General features: G+C 49.7%; 1 protein-coding gene across 1 annotated transcript in view; it reads right to left on the reverse strand.

Annotated features, from left to right (window-relative positions):
* LOC135528493 (zinc finger protein 385A-like) overlaps positions 1–17,203 on the reverse strand; it is a 108,441-nt gene that overhangs the window by 36,953 nt on the left and 54,285 nt on the right. Inside the window, 2 exon segments of the mRNA XM_064957609.1 lie at positions 3,432–3,542; positions 15,212–15,360. Of these exon segments, the coding sequence (XP_064813681.1) occupies positions 3,432–3,542; positions 15,212–15,360 (260 nt within the window).

Here is a 17,203-nt window from a genome sequence, read left to right on the forward strand (position 1 = left end):
GAACATGTTTCATTATTTATTTGAGGCTAAATTGAATTTATTGATGTATTATATTAAGTTAAAATAAGTGTTCATTCAGTATTGTTGTAATTGTCATTATTACAAATAAAAAATGTAAAAGAATTGTCCGATTAATCGGTATCGGCTTTTTTGGTCCTCCAATAATCGCTATCGGTATCGGCGTTGAAAAATCATAATCGGTCGACCTCTGCTCTCCACCTCTCTACCCTCTCTCACCCATCTCTCCACCTCTCTGCCCCTTTAATCAGAGTGCAACAGGGCTGTCACAAACCATGGCATAACCCTGGCCCTTGACGAATGCATCTTATGATAAGTAGTGGCAGCCAATTTCAGGCTTTCCGCACTGTAAATAATAGAGAGAGCAAGAGAGAGAAAGAGACAGAGGGAGCGAGAGAAAAAGAGAGAGAGAGAGAAAGAGATTGAGAAAGATGGGAAAAGAGCTAGAGCACGAGAGACCGAGAGAGAATGACAGACAGTCAGAGAGGAATATGAATGAGGCAATGAAGCATGAAATGGCTTGACTGACTTGAGCGCAGATGGGAAGGGAGGGGGGGGGGGCTGAGGAAGATGAGATAAGCGTTTGTAGAAGTACTATATCTGCTGATGGTATGGTGATAGGGTCAGAGGCCACTTGTTTCTCTGGGCTGTACCAGGCAGACGTTTCTCTGATTAAAAGAGAGGCTTTATCTTAAAGATTAACACTGATATGAGAACTGTCAGTGTCATCTAGAATGTTAACTTCCATACTGTACTATGTCGTTGGAAAAAGCTTTGGTGGAAGCACAGTCCTTACCCTATTTTCCATCGCGTAACGTGCAGTAAGGCCATTCACCTGCTTGGAATAAAAATGTGTGTTGGCCGTGACAGTAAGAAGGGACTGTAACAGAAGTCCCTAAGCGTGACACGCACACACCCACAGAGCACTGCAGGGAGGAACACATGCATAGATGCATGTGTGAACGCACGCACGTACACACGCAAAACACAGCGAGGCAGCTACTGGTCCTGCTGGGAGTCGGGGGTCATCGATGGCCCGACAACGCTCGTGTACTGAGCTCTTTATTGGACGGTATGTGTAAATATTTACCAGCATGTTTATGTGTCCTGATTGACTGAGAGGTCACATTCTAGGCTATAAACAGAGAGCTTATACCCTGTAAGTCCCTGGTCGCTGGCATTTATGTTGAAGACATCAGACCTGGGTTCAAATGCTATTTGAAATCATTTCAAGTACTTTAGCCGTGCTTTATTGAGCTTGCCGGGCGTAATGGAACACAAAAAGGACAATCCCAGACGTGAGCATCTCACCCACTTGGCACTCCGAGGCAGGCTCAAGCAAAAGCTCAAAATAGTTGAAAGATTTCAAATCCTATTTGAATCCAGGTCTGAGACATGCACTTCAGTTACTACACTTCATACCTATGCAACGATGGCATTTTGTCCATGGAATCAGGTCTCATATGTGGCCATGTATTTCAGATATGGGGAGTAATAAAGTATAGAGATCATGAAGACGGGTAAATTAGCTGGAATAAAATTATCCATCACTTCACATACGAACAACACTGCCTAACAGTTTGATAGCCAGGGTCAAGTTTCCAAAGGAACAACAGACACAGACATCACCCTTAATCAGCTGTTTCCTGTGGGCGTGGCAGCCTAAGCTATGACTGCGTTCACTTTCACAGTGGAGCCTGCGTGGGATCTCCGTGGGAATTGAACCCACAGCCTTGGCACTGCCGGTGACGCACGCTTACCAGCAGAGCCGCGCAAGATCTGAAGTGTCCTACGGAGGCCTAGGGAGGGCTTTGCCTCTGCTCAATGCGGCCTAGACGAGTACAGCTCCACCGCCACAGAAACCACAAGCAGGCCATGATTGTAGGCCTGCTCAGTTAAAATAGAAATGGTTTACTGGGTTGACACTATTATCATGGAAGTGTTATTGGGCACTCCCTAGTCCCTGTGTGGGGTTGGGATATTGGAAAGATCCACCCTGGCTTTGAACTGAAGTCTATGCACACAAGAATATTTTGCCCTTAACAGTCAACTTTAAAATGTTTCACTATAAGCCTGCAGACGAAAGTATTTTTTGCTGATGTACACGTTGATGGTGCGATTTGCTAAGATACGGGACGCTTTGTTAACTGGGAGCTTCTAAAGCATTCAGAGAATGCTGGCGACACGGGACATTAAAGCTACCCACTCCCTTTTTGCTTTTCAAAAAACACACATCGCACACACACACACACACACACGCACACACACACCCACACACACAGCAAATTTGTGAAATCATTCACGCACATCGCATTGCAACATTGCACACCGAGATAAACCTAGTCCCTGTGTTCTGCTTCTCAAGCCAGGCTGTATGCCCATTTAAAAACAAGTCAAGATAAACTGGGCCATGTGGTTTGATGAACATGTAGTTAGCGGGGGTTTGGATTGTTCACATTAATCAGATTTTATAAAAGAAGGCGGACTAAAAACTGCCGCTGCACTTATTTCTGGAGAGATCTCAAGTGCGTCCCAAATGGCGCCCTATCCCCGAGCACGTGGTGCACTACTTTAGGACAGAGCCCTATGGGCCTCCCCCCGAGTAAAAAGTAGTGCACTGTATAGGCCATTTGAGATGTAGACTTAAAACTTTGCGGTATGCTTATGTGAAATGAGTTTTCATGCGCTCAAGAAGAACCTCATCAACATTCCCCATGTTGATGTTGGGGAGAGAAAATCCCTTTGAAACGTGGAGGAAAATCTTATTTCATGCTCTCAGCTTGCCTAGCAACACTTCAGGGCTGTTACTGCAGTATTATACCACACCAGGGTTCAAATACTATTTCAATTCCTTAAAATACTTTTGTTTTAGCCTGGACAGGGAATTTTGGGTCCATCGCAACAAGCAAGCCGGATCAAAGTACAGATAATATATTAGAATTGATTTCAAATAGTCATTGAACCAGGGTCAGCTGTTCTGTGTCTTTGTCTCACAACTCTCACTCGGGCTAGGTACGCCATATTCCGATGAGGCGTTGACTGCCAAACCACAACGCGAACAGATGTACCAAACACTACAGAACCACAAGCAGATGTATGCAACACGTCCATGGTGTCACCACTTTGTCCAGAGAGATATAAAAAACAGAGGGACAAACAATAGTAAACAGAGAGAGCCTTCTAAACAGTGTGCGTATGGTGTCCAAAATTGTGCTGTAGGAGTGTTAAGGGCATTTCACACGACTGAGCCAAACCAAGCTGTACTGAACTGGCCTGGTTACACATCGATCATAGCTGCTGGAACCGTGCAGATTCGGGACAGTTTGGTTTGGATTAGCACGCTAGCGTAAAAAAAATCTTAGATTGGTACAGTATGGTGAGTACGCTGTGAGAAGTGCTATAGTGTTCTGTACCTCAGAGTTGAAGCGTATCTGGCACACGTTACAGGAGATGATGGGCCTCTTGGTCTTCACCAGCGGAACGCCAAAGGTATGGTTAATCACCGCCTTCTGAACTGGGTCCATCTGAGAGAGGGGGGGTAGAGAGCGAGTGAGAGGGATGGGTAGAGCGAGAGGGATGGGTGGAAGGAGAGAGAGCAGGATGGGTGGAGGGAGAGAGAGAGAGCAGGATGGGTGGAGAGAGAGAGCGGGATGGGTGGAGAGAGAGAGAGAGGGGTGGGTGGAGAGAGAGGGATGGATAGAGAGATAGAGGGATGGGTAGAGAGGGAGCAAGCGAGAGAGAGAGAGAGAGAGAGAGAGAGAGAGAGAGAGAGAGAGAGATGGGTGGGTGGGTGGGTGGGTGGGTGGGTGGGTGGGTGGGTGGGTGGAGGGAGAGAGAGAGAGCGGGATGGGTGGAGGAAGAGAGAGAAAAGGAGACTGATGAAACAGGGAAATGATATATATGCTTGTGTACCACCCTCACTTACACAGCCCAGTGTCTAGCCCAACAGGCCAGCTGATCATAGTGCTGTAGAGCAGTCGGTGAGCACCATGTGCCCTCCAGAGCTGCTGTGGGGGAACAGGGAGGTACTATCTGAATCCAATAAGAAAGGCACATTTTTTTTTCTTCCCTTCGCTGAGGGGGGGGGGGGGGTGTTGAGTGAGTGACCTCCTCCTAATTGTTTCAGCTGGGGTGTCCATCATGGGGATGTTAGGCCGGTAAGGCCACTCAGTATAAATTTAACTGTCCAGCTTTAGCATCAGGACAACGCTTTGCAGGAGGCTAAGCCTCTTTTAAACCACAGTCCCAGACAGGGCCGGCCCTAGGCAAAAGGGGCCCCCGGCCCCTAGGAACTCAGTCGGGGTGTCAACTTACTGTTGCGAATTAGAATAGTAGAATACACAAGGTGCCATTTCGATATTTGGTAGTGCATCAGTTTTTCTCTTGTAATGTTAGTCACTGACAGTCATTCAATTAGCACGTCAGTAAAAAGATGTTTTATGGTAAGTTAGTCGAGCCAGCTATCTACACCTTGTAGTAATCATGGCCGAAGTACTGACCAGGCACACAGGGTTGGTGCCAACGTGGGGCCCTCACCCCCAGGGGCCCCCATTGATTTTGTTTAGTCACTCTCACTCAGATATCATATGAACATGTCAGAAAGTGCAGAATTACTGGCTTTAAAACGGCTACATTTTCTCTTCGGTCTATGGAATCTTTTTTTAGAATTGCATGAAATGTGTCTTTAAAAACTGCTAAATTCTCTCCATTCAATGGCAATTCTTTTTTAATTGCAGGAAATTTGATTGAAAACGGCTACATTTTCTGTCCGCCCCATGGCAAAATGAGTAGAATTGCATGACATTTGTTTTAAAACCACAACATTTTCTCTACGCCCCATGGAAAGATGCATAGAATAGCAGGAAATTAATTTAATTAATTTTCTTTTCTCTCAGCCTTCAAGAGGGGGGACCACGCTTAGGACCTCCAAAAAGCTAGGGCCGGCCCTGGTCCCAGACACAAAGAGACAGGAAAGCCAGTCAGCCTGTCCTGTGGTCTCTGAACTAAACCCTCATCTTTTTCTATCTTTTTCTTGTCTGAACCGTAATTTATTATTGGGCTCATGTTTAATTGACATTAGCATTAGTTGGGGATCCATCGCTGGTGTGGATTTCAACCAGCCCTGGATTCAAATGGTATTTTGTTTTTTAAAGTAATACTTTGAGCGTTTGTTTTAGCCTGCCAGGAAGGCTAGATTAGGAGGGATTTGCACTTTTGCGGTGATTCCATTGGATCCATTGAGCCAGACAAGCTTCATCAAGCACAGCTTCACTGTGTGAAAGATTACAAACACTACTTGAACCCAGGTCTGATTCCCACCATAGCCAACCGTCGGGGACTTCAGGTCGTGTAGCCTATGCTAGCATTGCCAGTCAGCTTCATTGGACAAGATAAAACTTTATGCGACACCAATCTGAATTTACATTCCTTGACATGTCCTAGTAAAAATCATTCAGACAGTTACTGGGACACAAATCTCTCTCAACTCTACTATACAAAAAAACAAAAACATTTTAGATCCTAAGTTTAGATGATAACCAGTAGGTTTCTTCTCATTGTCTTACGGCCAGAGTGAGTATTGTCTAAAAAAATAGCTTAAGTTGGCTGGAGAAACAGCTGAAGAGGCTGTAATGAATACGCTCTTAAGTGAAACAAAACAATTTGGAAATATGCACTGAGATTGTAACCAGGCAACCCAAAGAAGGAAAAACAGAGAGGAACAGAGAAAGGGAGTGACGGTGACAGTACAGACAGACAACATCTGTAGAGGAGAGAGAGAGAGAGAGAGAGAGAGAGAGAGAGAGAGAGAGAGAGAGAGAGAGAGAGGGTGTAAGAGAGAGAGAGAGGGTGTGGGAGAGAGAGAGTGTGGGAGAGAGTGTGGGAGAGAGAGGGAGGGTGTAGAGAGAGAGAGAGAGAGAGAGTGGGAGAGAGTGTGGGAGAGAGAGAGGGAGAGTGTGAGAGTCAAAGAGTGAAAGAGTGAAAGAGTCAAAGAGTGAAAGAGAGAGGAGGAAGAAGAAAGGAAAAGAGAAAGACAGACAGACAGATAGAGAAGGAGAGAGAGAAGTGAAAGAGAGAGGAGGAAGAAGAAAGGAAAAGAGAAAGACAGACAGACAGAGAAGGAGAGAGAGAAGTGAAAGAGAGAGGAGGAAGAAGAAGAAAAGAGAGGAGAGGAGAGGAGAGGAGAGGAGAGGAGAGGAGAGGAGAGGAGAGGAGAGGAGAGGAGAGGAGGGCCAGAGGCTCAGCGCCGGACATCCTGACATCACACATTCTTATCTCCTCTGGCCCTTCTCTCCTCTCCTCTCCTCTCCTCTCCTCTCCCTCTTTCTCCCTCTGTCCTGCACTCTTCTGGTGCTGTTGTCCACATGTCAGGGAAAGCGGAAGGGGGGGATGGATCCTGGCCAGTAATGCTGGACTATGATGATACAGTGGTCCTGGACGTCCAGGAAGATACTGCAGAGCTCCACCATGCAGCCTGCTTGGTCATTGCTCACTGGTCAATGCTCTATAACATAGTGGTATAAAAAAGGACAGAAACCTCCACTCACACCCGACACTGATCTTGTCTTACACCCTCATAAAGTCAGTTTAATGAGAAGCTGAACGGAACAGTAATGGTGGGTTGAGTCACTGAATTCCTGCAGGGTGCAGGTCAGTATTCACTTCACTTTTGTACTAACAGTACTGTAACCGACAAGGGTTTTCTCAGTCACTGCTCCACGATCTCCTGTAAAAACAGTTTTCGAGAAAGAGAGTGCGTCTTCTCTGGCAGGCAAGTGTCTATGCAACCCGGGCACCTTCATAGCAGGTGAAAGGTACACACACACACACGAGCACACACACACACACACACACACACACACACACACACACACACACACACACACACACACACACACACGAGCACACACGAGCACACACACACACACACGAGCACACACACACACACACACACACACACACACACACACACACACACACACACACACACACACACACACACACACACACACACACACACACACACACACACACACACACACACACACGAGCACACACACACACACACACACACACGAGCACACACGAGCACACGAGCACACACACTGTAGAATAGCATCACTCCCACAGCACACGTCAGCGGTTCAACACACCAACACTCCTCTCATTTCCTAAACAGTGTTTTAACACAAACCAGACTCACAACAGTGTCTGTGAGACAGACCAATACCGGCATACCACACATCTCTAAAACAAAACAACTGCATGCTCCAAAAAGTAACAGCCAAGGAGTCAACTTCCTTCTCTCCGTTTCTCCTTTGACTTTTCTCTCATCACTCTCTCTCTCTCTCTCTCTCTCTCTCTCTCTCTCTCTCCGAAGCTTGTCTATCATTGCCCTGAGAGATGAAATGTTTCTGCCGTGGCGCTCAACTCAAATTCCTGTGGTCCAACCATACACTGTTCTATTTCACGCTGTGGGACTTGGCTGGCGACAGGAGCAACAACTCTACCAAGCCAGATGAAACGTCCTTTGAACACCAACGCGTGCGTGCGTGCGCCACAGTATCTCCTTTCGAGTTCGGCCCAGTTTTTAAGAGTACCTCAACATGAAATCACTCCCCTCTGTCCCATATATCCCTGTATTCGACACTACTGCTGGTTTCTGGTCCTGTACTCACCCTCGTCTCCTGCTCTGAGTCAGCTGGATCTTTAAGCTGCATGCTTCCGCCGGTGTGTATCGCTCTGTGTGTTTGTGTCCCTGTCTCTGCGTGGTGTGTAAGAGTGAGGTAGTGGGAGTGCGTGTCTCTGTCTCTCTACTCATTCAGCCACCTCCTACACTATGCTAGACTGGTAGAACCTCAGCAGTGAATGTAGCTAATGGTACACTCCATCTATTCCTCTCACGATTCCTTATTTGTTCTCCTTTCCCGTGTCTCTGTATAGCTGTAGTAGTTCTGGCCATGAGGGATTCTGTTGGGATTCTGTTGTTTCTCTACTGATACGTCACCTAGCTAGCAAGTGTCTGCCTTATCAACGCATATTTCTCCCCTCTTTCTCTCCAGCTCCTTTCTCGCTCTCCCAGTGCTGTAGTCGTTTTCTCTTCCCACACCCTCTCTCTCTCTCTCTCTCTCTCTCTCTCTCTCTCTCCCACACCCTCTCTCCCCCACACCCTCTCTCTCTCTCTCCCACACCCTCTCTCTCCCACACCCTCTCTCTCTCTCTCTCCCACACTCTCTCTCTCCTTCTCTCCCACACTCTCTCTCTCCTTCTCTCCCACACCCTCTCTCTCCCACACACTCTCTCTCTCCCACACCCTCTCTCTCTCTCTCTCCCACACTCTCTCTCTCCTTCACTCCCACACCCTCTCTCTCCTTCTCTCTCACACCCTCTCTCTCCTTCTCTCCCACACCATCTCTCTCTCTCTCTCTCCCACTCCCTCTCTCTCCCTCTCCCTCTCTCCGCCCTCTCTCTCTCTCTCACACACACACACACACACACACTAACATGAATACTCCCACAATCTGTCCAGATGCAGTCAGTGTAGTGTGTCATGCTCCCCTCTTCTCTTCCTCCTCCTCCTCCTCCCCACTCCCTCCCTCCCTCCCCCCTCCTCTGTTCTTGCCAACTACCAATGGTTGTCATCCCCAGCCAGTAGAACTTTTGCCCTCCCCATCGCCCCTTCCCTTTTCATTCCCTCTCCCCTCATCCCCCCCCTTCCCTCACCCCATACTGCACTACTCACCACCAACTGTTCAAAACACATGGCGATGTTATGTGGAACCACTTTCAGAGAAAACCTCATTACACATATCAGAAATCTAGGCTTCGTCCCAAATGGCACCCTATTCCCTCCAGGGTGCACTACGGTATTGCACCATATGGGGGATAGGGTGCCATTTGGGACGCGTCCCTAGTCCCAAATGGAACAACTTCACCACAGTATCGTCACGTGGATAGCATTAGGTTACATTTACATAAATGCTAAATCATAGTCTGAGCCTATTGAACTGTTTTAGGGTCCTTGGAGGGATACTCATCAGAACGTCTCTAAAAGGGGGGCAGGATTATGTTCAGCGTGTGAGATGAGGCGGCCGACGGACCAGACACACAGCGAGAGAGGGGACCTGAGGCCACAGTATTAGAGAAAGTTGTTCAAGGGAGACATGGAGGGAAGAAAGCAGGGAGGGACAGAGGGAGGGGGAGGGATAGAGGGAGGGGGAGGGACAGAGGGAGGGGGAGGGATAGAGGGAGGGGGAGGGATAGAGGGAGGGGGTAGGGACAGAGGGAGGGGGAGGGATAGAGGGAGGGGGAGGGACAGAGGGAGAGGGGAGGGACAGAGGGAGGGGGAGGGATAGAAAGGAGGGAGGGACAGAGGGAGGGGGAGGGATAGAAAGGAGGGAGGAACAGAGGGAGGGGGGAGGGATAGAAAGGAGGGAGAAGGAGAGAGGGAGGGGGAGGGAGGGATAGAAAGGAGGGAGAAGGAGAGAAGGAGGGGGAGGGATAGAAAGGTTGGAGGGAGAGAGGGAGGGGGAGGGATAGAAAGGAGGGAGGGACAGAGGGAAGGGGGAGGGAGGGATATAAAGGATGGAGGGACAGAGGGAGGGGGAGGGATAGAAAGGAGGGAGGGACAGAGGGAGGGGGAGGGATAGAAAGGAGGGAGGGACAGAGGGAGGGGGGAGGGATAGAAAGGAGGGAGGGACAGAGGGAGGGGGAGGGATAGAAAGGAGGGAGGGATAGAAAGGAGGGAGAAGGAGAAGAGGGATAGAAAGGAGGGAGGGACAGAGGGAGGGGGGAGGGGCAGAGGGAGGGGAGGGATAGAAAGGAGGGAGGGACAGAGGGAGGGGGAGGGATAGAAAGGAGGGAGGGACAGAGGGAGGGGGAGGGATAGAAAGGAGGGAGGAACAGAGGGAGGGGGGAGGGATAGAAAGGAGGGAGGGACAGAGGGAGGGGGAGGGATAGAAAGGAGGGAGAAGGAGAGAGGGAGGGGGAGGGATAGAAAGGAGGGAGAATGAGAGAGGGAGGGACAGAGGGAGGATAGAAAGGAGGGAGAAGGAGAGAGGGAGGGGGGAGGGATAGAAAGGAGGGAGAAGATGAGAGGGAGGGGGAGGGATAGAAAGGAGGGAGGGACAGAGGGAGGGGGAGGGATAGAAAGGAGGGAGAAGGAGAGAGGGAGGGGGAGGGATAGAAAGGATGGAGAAGGAGAGAGGGAGGGGGAGGGTTAGAAAGGAGGGAGAAGGAGAGAGGGAGGGGGGAGGGATAGAAAGGAGGGAGAAGGAGAGAGGGAGGGGGAGGGATAGAAAGGAGGGAGAAGGAGAGAGGGAGGGGGAGGGATAGAAAGGAGGGAGGGACAGAGGGAGGGGGGAGGGATAGAAAGGAGGGAGAAGGAGAGAGGGAGGGGGAGGGATAGAAAGGATGGAGAAGGAGAGAGGGAGGGGGAGGGTTAGAAAGGAGGGAGGGACAGAGGGAAGGGATAGAGGGAGGGGGAGGGATAGAGGGAGGGGGAGGGACAGAGGGAGGTGGGAGGGACAGAGGGAGGGGGAGGGATAGAAAGGAGGGAGAAGGAGAGAGGGAGGGGGGAGGGATAGAAAGGATGGAGAAGGAGAGAGGGAGGGGGAGGGTTAGAAAGGAGGGAGGGACAGAGGGAAGGGGGAGGGATAGAAAGGAGGGGGGAGGGATAGAAAGGAGGGAGGGACAGAGGGAGGGGGTAGGGACAGAGGGAGGGGGGAGGGACAGAGGGAGAGGGGAGGGACAGAGGGAGGGGAGGGATAAAAAGGAGGGAGGGACAGAGGGAGGGGGTAGGGATAGAAAGGATGGAGGGACAGAGGGAGGGGGAGGGATAGAAAGGAGGAAGGGACAGAGGGAGGGGGAGGGATAGAAAGGAGGGAGAAGGAGAGAGGGAGGGGGAGGGATAGAAAGGATGGAGAAGGAGAGAGGGAGGGGGAGGGTTAGAAAGGAGGGAGGGACAGAGGGAAGGGGGAGGGATAGAAAGGAGGGGGGAGGGATAGAAAGGAGGGAGGGACAGAGGGAGGGGTAGGGACAGAGGGAGGGGGGAGGGACAGAGGGAGAGGGGAGGGACAGAGGGAGGGGGGAGGGATAAAAAGGAGGGAGGGACAGAGGGAGGCAGGAGGGATAGAAAGGATGGAGGGACAGAGGGAGGGGGAGGGATAGAAAGGAGGGAGGGATAGAAAGGAGGGAGAAGGAGAGAGGGAGGGGGAGGAATAGAAAGGAGGGAGGGACAGAGTGAGGGGGAGGGAGAGATAGGATGGAGGGACAGAGGGAGGGGGAAGGGATATAAAGGAGGGAGGGACAGAGGGAGGGGGAGGGATAGAAAGGATGGAGGGACAGAGGGAGGGGGAGGGGGAGGGAGGGATAGAAAGGAGGGAGGGACAGAGGGAGGGGGAGGGATAGAAAGGAGGGAGGGACAGAGGGTGGGGGGAGGGATAGAAAGGAGGGAGGGATAGAAAGGAGGGAGAAGGAGAGAGGGAGGGGGAGGAATAGAAAGGAGGGAGGGACAGAGTGAGGGGGAGGGAGAGATAGGATGGAGGGACAGAGGGAGGGGGAAGGGATATAAAGGAGGGAGGGACAGAGGGAGGGGGAGGGATAGAAAGGATGGAGGGACAGAGGGAGGGGGAGGGGGAGGGAGGGATAGAAAGGAGGGAGGGACAGAGGGAGGGGGAGGGATAGAAAGGAGGGAGGGACAGAGGGTGGGGGGAGGGATAGAAAGGAGGGAGGAACAGAGGGAGGGGGAGGGATAGAAAGGAGGGAGGGACAGAGGGAGGGGGAGGGATAGAAAGGAGGGAGGAACAGAGGGAGGGGGAGGGATAGAAAGGAGGGAGAAGGAGAGAGGGAGGGGGAGGGATAGAAAGGAGGGAGAAGGAGAGAGGGAGGGGGAGGGATAGAAAGGAGGGAGGGACAGAGGGAGGGGGGGTGGATAGAAAGGAGGGAGAAGGAGAGAGGGAGGGGGAGGGATAGAAAGGAGGGAGAATGAGAGAGGGAGGGGGAGGGATAGAAAGGAGGGAGAAGGAGAGAGGTAGGGGGAGGGATAGAAAGGAGGGAGGGACAGAGGGAGGGGGGAGGGATATAAAGGAGGGAGAAGGAGAGAGGGAGGGGGGAGGGATAGAAAGGAGGGAGAAGGAGAGAGGGAGGGGGAGGGATAGAAAGGAGGGAGATGGAGAGAGGGAGGTGCAGGTCGGGCCCGCAGCGACACGTCTGTGCATGGCTCGCATGACTAGGCTGCTTCATTGGAAATCCCTGACTCTGCCGCCAGCGCGAGGCACCTACCTCAGTCTGCCTCGGCCCGACCCTTAAGCCTGTCGTACCACCAGTAGCAGCTGCTGCTGATAAATGATCACGGTCTCAGGGCACGTTGGGCCAGATTGACACACATGCAGGTAGAGAACAAATGACATTATAGAGAGACGTTGGCGCTACAGAGCTTCAAGAGAAGGCAGTCAGGTAAAAGATTTAATAACAGAGACTATGAATATGCACTTTTTCAATGAGCTTTTAGCTCGATTGACATCCTGCTTAAGTCACCGGTACAAAGATCTGTAAAACACACCTGCTAGCACGTTGGTAGTAAACCCCCTGTGAGCTACTGTACAGTTAGCGAGAAGCCTCGGGTTAGTTATCTCGCATCCTTTTAAATGTAACATTTAAAACCTATTTGGACTACAATGCAGAGTACTGGCTGTGTCTCTTCGGAAGGGGGTCATCGACAGTGCAGGAGACGATCCCAAACAGACCATTCATCTCTTCTCTTTGATTGTGCGAGAGAAGAAAAAAAGCGTGAAAATGTACGACCTCACTAGTGTAAGTACAGTAGCTCTGGATAAGAGCGTCTGCTAAATCACTCAAGTGTAAATTGTTTAACACCTCCTCTCTCTCTCTCTCCCCAAAAAAGGCAAAAATCCATAAACGCCTGCTGTGACGACAACCACGCAGACAGAAGTTGTACATGAAAAGCACTGCTCCTGAAAGCATGGGTCTCACTCTCATTGATCCGACATGTACTGTCGGTCTGTAGTGGCCTCATATCTATGTACAGCCCAAGACTGCCGTCCCCTGCACAACTACTATATGTACTTGACAGAAGCGACAACACGTGCACTGCCATAGACACACTGTAAGTCCCGATCCAGTCTAGAACATGTAGTCAACGTTCCAGACTGCAGACTGCCCTCCCAACAGTTCCAGATAAAAGACCTGTTTAGAACCTGCGTGAGCGAATCCTCGTTCTGTCCCTTTCTGTTACTCATGCCCCCCCCCCCCCATTGTTTTTTTAGTGCACACAGTGCAGCAATCCCTTTCTGAAGGTGTCCTAAAACGTCATTATAGTAAGGTCAGGTTGTCCTCTCCAACACCCCCATCTACTGGTCAGCAGCAGTCCACGTCTGTAGGCTGTTACAATTCACAAGATCCCACTGGACCAAATATAGATCGTTTGCTGTGGTAAATCGGAGCACTTGGAATGGCAAGTCAAAAAGTGCTTTTCACACTCCTGAGCAGCATCGAGCCAAGAGGTACAGAACAGGTCTTTGAGATGTAGGCTAAAATATCCAAGACAGCACAGTATGGTTCGGGTCTGCAGCGCGATACCTACAGTAGGAGAGAGAGTCTGGGTTTAGTTTTGGTTTCAGAGAAACACATCAGATCTGTCGAGATCTGAAACAGAGCAGGGGGGACGTCTGTAACTTGGTCAATCTAACGACCGGTCAGTCCTGTTCTCATTTCAACACAGTGAGTGTCCGCAGCGTGCGGCTCTGTGGAGACTAAGGGGCCTCTGTTAAAGCCAATGGGTAGTCAAATAAAAGGGAGGTTAAAGGTCTCTGTTTGTTCTATGTCTGTATGACCTGCACTGAAGCCAAGTCACATGCCATACTTCCAATTGGCAACAAGCCTCGTACCATATGTTGCCATGCTGTGCCCCGAGCCAGCTGGAGAGACAAGGATACAGATTGAGATGGCAAACAAATAGAGAAAAAGTCAGCCAGTGTGGGAATGACCTTATTACCCAACGTAAAGACCTGGGCCCATAGTCTATTCACAAAGAGTCTCAGAGTAGCAGTGCTGATTCAGGATCAGTTTAGACTTTCAGATCATAATTATTCCCGATTTTATGGATATGGGGGACCAGGAACCATATTCACAAAGCGTCTCAGAGTGGGAGTGCTGATTCAGGATCAGGTACCCCCTGTCTGATCTAAAAGGCCAAACATGATCCTAGATCAGCACTCATACGAGATGCTCTTTGAATGATGTTCCTAGTCCAGTCCAGTAGAGCAATCCTAGTCTGTTCTGTTCATTCTATTCTGCTGACCAACAGAACCACACTGTGCTTTTTAATAATGCATTTCCAAATCGGCCATCTTGAGAACGCAATGCACAGCTCTTTTCAACAATATGCTGAGTGTGGTGATATGCTAAATATCCTCCTAATCCAAATGATCGGCCATAACTCATAGCCGAGGGCAGACCTGGGTTCAAATAGTATTTGACATCTTTATAATACATCAGCTGCATTTCATTGAGCTTGTCTGGCTCAAAGGACAAGACTGCAAGCCCCACCCATGTTGAATTCCAAGCAAACGCTCAAAGTCTCCGAAAGATTTCAAGTAGTAATTGAACCCAAATGGGCCTGAGGACACAGAGAGTCCCTATAGAAATGAGAGAAGGACATCCACAGGGCACATTGGAGAACACACATTAAACAACCATCTCAGACAGGTTTGATACATTGTGTGTTTTGAAGTGTAAGTAGAGCACTGTGAAGTGTGTTCTGAAGTATACAGCATTGTAAAAACGACCTTGAAGCTACTCTTCAATCCAATTCATTTGAAAGGTAGTTAACAGAGAGGTTTCCTGACCTTAACTGAGCTGGTATTTCATCTTGTGACCTGGAGTCAGTACCTACAGAATAGTGCATACATGTGTATATGTGGTGTGTGTGTGTATGTTCTGTTATTGCGTTGGGCATGTGTTGAGTGTGGATATAGTGTGTGTGTGTGTGTGTGTGTGTGTGTGTGTGTGTGTGTGTGTGTGTGTGTGTGTGTGTGTGTGTGTGTGTGTGTGTGTGTGTGTGTGTGTGTGTGTGTGTGTGTGTGTGTGTGTGTGTGTGTGTGTGTGTGTGTGTGTGTGTGTGTGTGTGTGTGTGTGTGTGTGTGCATGTACTCACGGTTTTGTATATACTACTCACGGTGTTGAAGTTGTGAAACAGGCCCATGCTGTGTTGTGGTGGAGCTGTGTCCATGGGGAACTGCAGGAAGGGCTTCATATCCAGGTGTGGCTGGATCATAGTGGGGGTCCGCAGGAATGCAGGCATCGCCCCCGCGCGGTTTATACCTCCTGCAGAATGAGAGTGAGAGAAGATGGAGGGAGGGACACAGTCAAAATACTTGACATACACTGACGAGTACAGACAGTGCACTCTTAGGTTCTTCGGCTGTCCCCATAGGAGAAACCCTTGGAGAACTATTTTTGATTCGGCGTAGAACCCTTTTGGGGACAGCCAAAGTACCCTTTCTGAAACCCTTTTTTCTAAGAGTGTAGGCTCTTCTTGTACTCCCTCTGAAACATGGTGAGGGCCTGCATCAACTCCAGCAACAATAATAGTGGGCTACAAATGATAATTTACTCACTTTTGTAGAATGATTTTTAGACATTATTGTCCTCTAACACCTTTCTAGTGGAAAAGGAGGAGATAAAAACAGAACCAGCATAGCTTGTGAGGACACAAGTCCTCTTTAACAGGCTGCCAGTGTCGGGCAGTGGTTATGAAACATGTCTTCTGTCTACGTCATCGTCCCTATCTCTCTCTGCACCCCCCTCCCTCTCTCCCTCTCTCTCTCTCTCTCTCTCTCTCTCTCTCTGTCCCCCCTCTCTCTCCTCTCTCTCTCTGCCCCCCTCTCTCTCTCTCTCTCTCTCTCTTTCTCTCTCTGCCCCCCTCTCTCTCCTCTCTCTCTCTCTCTCTCTCTCTCTCCTCCTTATCCCCTTCCTCTTCTGTAACCTCTGTCAAGGATGACACTGAGGGGGCTCCGCACCGAGCAGCAAACCTCAGAAAGTCAGCTTGCAAAAAATAAGCTTCTTAATATCCGCAACTGGATTTCTGTGGCTTTCAAATTCCCCCAAGACTTAAAGCTCTCCCAGCCGTCTCTTCCTTTTTTTTGCTCCATCTCTCTCCGTGTTTGTCTAGCTATCTCTCTCTCTTTCTATCTAGCTATCTCTCTCTCTTTCTATCTCGCTATCTCTCTCCGTTTCACTCTTGCTATCTCTCTCTTTCATTCTCTTTCTGTCTCTCTCTCTCTCTCTGTAGCTGCCTGATACTATTTTTCTCTTCCTCCTACCCACCTAAATACTTTCTTAATTTCCTGGAGGGCTTTCATCCCGCACTTCTCAAAAAGTTTGTTGCGTTCGTATTTCTAATCATTTCAGCTGCATTGAAAGAGCAGCCCAAAGTGGCCTCTGTCTGTTGAGGGGAATGTGAAGTGATGGGATGTTAAGCCCAGGCTTCTCAGCAGCAGCTGTCTGCCAGTTAAAGAACATGGTGAGAGAGAGAGAGACAGAGAGAGACAGAGAGAGAGCGAGAGAAAGAGAGCGAGAGAGAGGGGAGAGAGAGAGAGAGAGAGGAGAGAGAGAGAGAGGAGAGAGGAGAGAGAGCGAGAGAGGGAGAGAGAGAGAGAAAGAGGAGAGAGGAGAGAGAGAGTGTTAAAGTGAAAGTGAGTTGGGGCTCATTTGAAAGGGACATTGAGAGACTTTGTGAATTTGCTGTCTCAGCCAAAGCCCAGCTGCTGCTTGCCTCTGCTCTCTACTCCCTGTCCACCCCAACGCTCAGTGCATCTGTGAGCCCCAGGGCTGAGCTGAGCTGAACTGAGCTGCTGATGCCTGCATCATTAAGTCCCATTAGACATGCATGGTTTTCCTCTAACACACAAACACACATGCACCCCGAAAACACAGCTATAAGAACACACAGACAAACTTCAAATCACTCAAGCACTTGCATTCAGACACAGAATTCCCTCCATGAGTACTGGTGTTAAAAAGACAACCAGTCACTTGCTGGTGGTAGGCCAACTGCTGGTGCTTCTATAATCATTCCCTTCACGAGTCTCTCAGTGAGCACAACTACAGAGCATGACTAGCTTGCCATAGTGATGCATGGCCTGCACCAATGAGTGTGTGTTCGGGT

This window comes from Oncorhynchus masou, chromosome 33 (assembly GCF_036934945.1).
Source record: "Oncorhynchus masou masou isolate Uvic2021 chromosome 33, UVic_Omas_1.1, whole genome shotgun sequence".
NCBI lineage: Eukaryota > Metazoa > Chordata > Actinopteri > Salmoniformes > Salmonidae > Oncorhynchus > Oncorhynchus masou.